Here is a 6,464-nt window from a genome sequence, read left to right as displayed (position 1 = left end):
TGAGGGAGATCATTATTTTCAGACACTGACCAAAAATAGGGCTCCGCCTTTAGAGCATATAATCTACTACACTCTCGCTGATACATGGAGGAAAAGAATGAATGAAAAAACAAAACTAAACAAAAAAAAAAATTACACTATTTTATATTACCAAACCCATGTCTTAAAAGGGAAGTTAACCCAGAAAAAAAATAATATAAATATCCGTCGTAATTTTCTCCTCTTCTTATTGTTACAAAGACTATTGGCTGAGTCCCCATTCACTGGCTTTGTAGCCTAATCACTTCTCCAACATCAATAACTGAATGTGACATTTCTGCGTAATATTCTCCACTTTCGTTGCACCAAAAACGAACATTTTACAGATTTGGAACAAGATGAGAGGGGTAAATAGTGACAGTATGTTCCTCATTGCGTGGACTATCCCTTTAAAATATCCGCATCTAATTAACCTACTACAAAACTTACTGTATACTAGGGTGTTTATATATGTCTTGATTTTCCCCTCCCACTCCTTACTCTGGGCAGTCCAGGTGTAGTCGTGGTGGTCGTATTTAGTATCCAGGTTGGGTCAGTGTAAGTTTATTTGGGGGATTATGTCGTTGTGTTTCCTCAGAGGCGCTTGCTGATTGGGCGGATTATTCGCGTGCATCTTGAAGCGGCGTGTGCACGCGCTCTTGCCTCTCAGTCCTCAGCGCGCGACATATGGGCAAGCGAATTTAAACCGCAACAATATCAATATCGTGCAACGATCAGGATACTCGTGCATATTCGCATCCCGTCCAGAAAAACCTCCTGGGAACTTCGCAGGCGTAATTTCACGGATTTCTTACAAATTTTTCATTTCAAGCACGGAAGACAAGAATAAACAGTAAACACAACTGTGTTTCATAAAGGGATGCATGTTTCCGACCAAGGCGATAATCTTGGTGCTTCTTTCCTTTGGCAACGCAGGTAACGATCGCGTTCAAGTGTTATGCAATAACCGCACACGAAATATAAACTGTTATAATAATGAATAGCTAGGGTTTTGTGCATTTTTCTGATTTGCATGCCTACTTTTTTATGGTCAGTGATGTAGGATGTCAGTGGCAGGTGCATCTGTGGACCTGTTTGAATTCTGCTGTGCTCATTGATCAACACTGTTGCATACAGTTTGTGAGAGGAAATGTGTTGTTTACATTACTATGCATAATTTAAGCATCCTTATAATACAGCTTATAGGGACTTTTGGGGGCTAATTTGCTAGGCTTACGATCCAGTGGGCTTTGAAAATGGTACCTGTCCTTTAACTAGACAGGATTATCTGAGCTAATATTATAAGCAGCCCTGTACTAAGTTGTGCTCTGAATGTAAAGCATCGGTAAGATAGCAGAAGGATTCGAAAGAATCGCACTTGACTTAAATTGATCCTCAGTAAATCCTTATGGGACAGGGTGGTATGGAATTTCCTTGGCAATCCACCCTGCTGCACGAGTCGAGAAAGGGGGTCCAATCAGCGAGTTTGGGTAGGGAATCTGTCTATGATGTAATTAACCTGTTTCGTGTATTACCCTCCTGCAACTACATTGTAGCTAAAGATGTGTTTATCATTGTTCTTCAAAAGACATTTTAAAATAAATGTTTGTTTGTAAGTTAATTCCACTTATTTATTTTGTTTATAAATGTGTTTGCACTTAACCATTTATCAAGTGCACTTTTCCTGCTTACCACGTATTTGACCCAAAGTGTTAAAGTGTGTGGTGGGACGTTTGATTATCCTGATGGGACACACGTTTAGTTACAACATAGTGTTTGCAAAAATCTAATTGAAGTTTTTGGCAGAGCTTTTTATATTTACACAATTTGATTTTCAATATTTTGCACTTTTGAACTTCTGAATATTGTTTTAGTAGCTCACATGTAACATACACGTTAACATTAATTGTGGTTTTCTAATTAAGTGATAAAAAGCAGTCATAAATATTTCAAATGCTCTGCATCAATAAAATAAGCAAACACTTTAGGTTTTACTACCAAATCACATGTAATATCAACTAATTTAGTTAAGACTGGGGAGTTTTCTCCTGAATACTAGCTTGCTTATAATTCCTTGGCGTTTAGGACAACAGCTGTATTGATGAAACACTTAAGGGGTGAAGACGTGGTCACATTAGCGAAACTTCAGACAAAAATTTTTGGGCAGAGTTGGCCCTTGTCAATTGTGTGGTGAAGCACAAAAAAAAATCTCTTACTCAGAGGTCACTTACGAACCAAGTAGTTTTATTAAATTCCCATGTTCAGAGATAACCTAACTTAAATACGATATGAAATTTGCGTGTGGGCATGTTTTATCTCTTGCATGTCCCTAATGTAAAATTCCCAATATTTCATGGATACCTTATGCCCCATGCAATTTTTGCTGAATAACTGTAAAGAAGTGATGCACATTTAGTTAAATCAAACTGAAACAAATTTTGTTTACTAAAAAATTAAATTTTCATCAAATACTTCCTTCGTGTTATTCCAAACACATAAGAATTCCTGTTTTGTATCTGAAATACAGATGCATATATATTTTAAATAAACCTGTAAGGTTTCTGTCTCATCATTGAAAAAATTGTACACTTCAAAATTAGGGCTCGCACAATAAATCGCATGTGTTTATCATGGGTATCTTGTCAATAAAGCCGATTCTGTGATTAATAGTAAATCTCCAGCACTGAAACAATTTTGTTTCATCACTAATTGATGGATGTCTACAATATAAAGTAAGTAGATGTCTAAAACAGGTGGGAGGCCTGGTCCGCGTCTGAACTATGACGTGAAAATTATCCCGAAGCCCAGCTCGAGGGGCGTAAAAAATCGGGTCCGTGTGGGCTCGGGCTGAAATGCAGGGCTCTAGTGTCTGTTGTTGAACCACAGTGAGACTTTCAGATTCGCAGAGACTTTTTTTTTTTCCCCTCGAACGGCTGGTCACACCAGTGAGAAATTATTACGCAATTTCTAACAAACCTAACACACTCTAAAGACCCTATTTTAGTGGCTCCGTAGAACGGGTTGTTTTCACGCTTTGGGCAACACCCCTTACCATGCCCTGCCCTGCCCTGCCCCCCCCCCCAATGTCATCGTCCTTTAATTAGTCTATTAAATTTTCGATGTCATTTTCATTTCGTCTTGCATATTATATGCCAGATAAAGCAGTGTTTGTGAGCTCAGCACTGCTTTGTGTACAGCAGTTACAGAAACCTCTGTTTCTCCCGCTTTAAAGCACCTCCTGCTGGCAGAGAATGAATTTGCATTTTCAGGAAGTCTGATTTACGCAGCAAACATATTTTGCTGGTTATCAAAAATAATCTACTCTAGAGGGACTACTTAGCTGTTGTTATTGATCTATTTGGAAGTCTACCAGAAGTAAGTTAAAAAGGCCCCAAAAGCCTGCATGCGCAGTAACGTTTGTTTATGTTGTTGTCGTTGAAACCCGTCTATAGGTTTCCTCGTACAAATCTATCAGATTTTTTTGGGAATCATTTCCTCTCTTGGTGCGGATCTTTTTGGCAGGTGTTTAATTCACACCTGTCTTGTTTGGTTCGATTGAATTGAACTCAAGTTCATTTCCTCTCTTGGTGCGGATCTTTTTGGCAGGTGTGAATACAGAAATCGCACTTGGGTGCGGACCAAACAACCGTACCAAGACCCAGCTGAAGAGTTTGTCTCAGTCTGCTTCCAAACGAACTCTGGTATGGTTCGTTCAATGTGTGAATATGATCTGACCTCGATCCGACCCATTTGCAGAAATTACACTCAGAAACAGACAGAAAATAGTAAGGAGTTATTTGAATTATTTATTAATAAACGTTTTATGAATGTTTTATGAGTCAGTGTCGCAGATATGAAGTTGATGATCCTGACTTGCCATCTCCTCATTCGACGCAACTTTAGAAAGAAATGCATCTTTACAGATGCATCTTATCCTTTATGAGCAAAAATGACTGCTTATTTAATTTGTTTCCACTGATGTCCTGAAGCGTGCTTCAGCTTCCACTCTCCGCACAAGCCATTGGATATGCACCTAATAGCGCACTTATCTAGGCTAACTGTTTAAATTCACATTGTGATATGCTTTAAGTATTTCATTTATTATTTTTTAAGTATTAAGTATTATTTTCAGCTAGTCGTAATTGCAACATTGTATGACAATGGCTACGTTTTCATCCAGACTTTTTGGTTCAATCGGACTGAATTCATTACGATTGATGAATCTGATTGTAGTGTTTACATGAACGCTAAATAAAGTGATCGGGTTGATGTATGGGTTTATATGTCACAAGCTTCAAATCGGAATAGATTTTTTGACATGCGCACACTGCTCAAATAGTGAAAGTGACAGATAATATAGAGTTTCTCACTGTTTGCACATAATAACCACTCTCCTACACGGTTTCTTTATTTGTTTTTAACAACAGAATTAATATTTACCCGTTTCCAAAGCAGACCAAAGCAAGTAAACTAGCGGACTTTCTTGGTGTGAATACACACTAATTCTTAGTTATGAAATCTGATAAAGCAAAAAGAGCAATATGAAATGTGATGCTTGCCATATCATCCCCCACTCTTATGTCATTGTTTTGATGATAAGAGGAAAACAAATGGCTGTGCTGCCAGAGATGCTCTGGGACTTCATCACTGTCATCAGAGAGACAAGATGGGCGGAGCCCTGTGGTCACATGATGCACTTCCCCAGGCTGTGGGCATGTGTCATCTTTGTGACGTAATCTCCTGACATACAGTTAAGCTCTCATTGGGCTATTAATTAGCCTGGCCTGACTCTGAGGGCCTGAGCAAGACAAAACCAATAAATGTGATGTAACCCACTGTGCCACCACTTATCCGGAAACACGACAGACTGATCTCTCACATCCTCGCTTCTGAATTCGAGTAGATGAATTTGTGGCCCAAAGAAAATAGGATTTAACAGGACAGATGTTGCACTGACAGATCAATTTCCCTTGATCATTATTGCCGTACACCCACACAAACATGCACAGAGTGTTTTTCATGCACAAATTGTGATTAGATCTGTCCTCTCATCGCAGATTAGATTTGGGCATCTGCATTTGATTGTTCTTTCGAACACTGTTTTTGTCTGCATTTGCAGTAGGTTCAAAAAGTGGATTTGCTATTTGCACTTAGTGTTAACCCCTCTATAATCCACTGTTGGGGTCAATGGCATATGTCCAAAAAAATCTGGTATAAAACATGTGCGCCATGTTCTTAGAAATGCACTTTTTGTATTTGTTGTTTTTCTATGGTTTTGAAAAATGTTAGACTATTTTTAAGAAATGTTTCAATGCGATGACTAATGTAGTGTATGTCATTACATTGTAGTGTGATGGCGGTTGTAACCATCAACTAAAAGTAATAACATATTTTCCTTACACCTTGAAAGTCATGTGAGTGTATACACGTTAATGATAATTTTTCAGATAAGTTTTAAGATATTTTTTAAGGAAAAATGTACTTTTTAAAATATTGTGAATTATTAATTCATCAATTAATACATTTTCGTGGAGTCGCACCGCATCACTTTGGAACTCTTTGTTTTATAGGACCAATTATGTCATATTTTAATACATTATTGTACGTGACAAACAGTCGTGAGTCTGCAGTCTGCAGGGGTCCTCTTGATGATATAGTTTATTCATTTATTCTTTTATGTTTTTTTTCAGCTTTTTTCTGCATGTTGGACCACTTTTTTCACACTGAGGTTGGCTTGAGATACATGTTTTTCAAATTAATAAAGCAGTGAAGCTTTTTTTAAAAAACATTTTTTAATTAATTTCAATGTGAAAAACATGCTCAAATTAGAGCTATATTCACATCATTGTAAGTATGATTTGCATTTTTATTGTATTTATTTAGTTATTTAATATTTATTTCTGACTTAATTTTGATAGGACAGTTAGTTGACAGGAAGCAGGAGAGAGAGAGAGAGAGGAGGGCCGGATTGGAAAAGGTCCATGAGCTAGGACTCGAACTTGGGACAGTCAAAGCACAACGTTATTGTGTGTTGGCACAATGACTTTTTATTGTATTTTTTAACACTTGATTTTGAAAATTATTAGATACGGACAATCCAGGGTCATCGACTCTGTTGTATCATAATATGTGTTTTACCTGCATTTTTCCTGCATGTGATTGGGCTATATGACTTTTTTTAGTCACACCTCATGGCTTTAACTTGGCATTAAAAAGGTTTTTAAATGTTAATTAGCAGTTAAGCCTTTTGATAAAAAAAAAAAAAAGTCCCCTTAAGAAATAATAATAAAACAATCAAAATTGAATTTTTAATTCAGAAAATTCGTTCATATAAAAATTCTATATTGATGCCATGCAATTTTTATGCATTTATGAATAGGCTACTTATTTTTGAAAATTAATAGATCTGGACAACTCAAGTTTATTGATCCTGTAGAATCATCTAT

General features: G+C 37.1%; 1 protein-coding gene across 1 annotated transcript in view; it reads left to right on the top strand.

Annotated features, from left to right (window-relative positions):
• The first annotated feature begins 902 nt into the window (after window positions 1-902).
• The window catches only part of LOC109069688 (neural cell adhesion molecule 1-like), a 96,419-nt gene continuing 90,857 nt past the window's right edge, over window positions 903-6,464 (top strand). The window contains exon 1 of the mRNA XM_042771690.1: window positions 903-954. Coding sequence (XP_042627624.1) covers window positions 903-954 — 52 coding nt within the window. The remainder of the gene's footprint in view (window positions 955-6,464) is intronic.

Source organism: Cyprinus carpio, chromosome A15 (assembly GCF_018340385.1).
Source record: "Cyprinus carpio isolate SPL01 chromosome A15, ASM1834038v1, whole genome shotgun sequence".
NCBI lineage: Eukaryota > Metazoa > Chordata > Actinopteri > Cypriniformes > Cyprinidae > Cyprinus > Cyprinus carpio.
The sequence above is the reverse complement of the archived record's forward strand: the minus strand, read 5'-3'. Positions and strand labels throughout refer to the sequence as shown.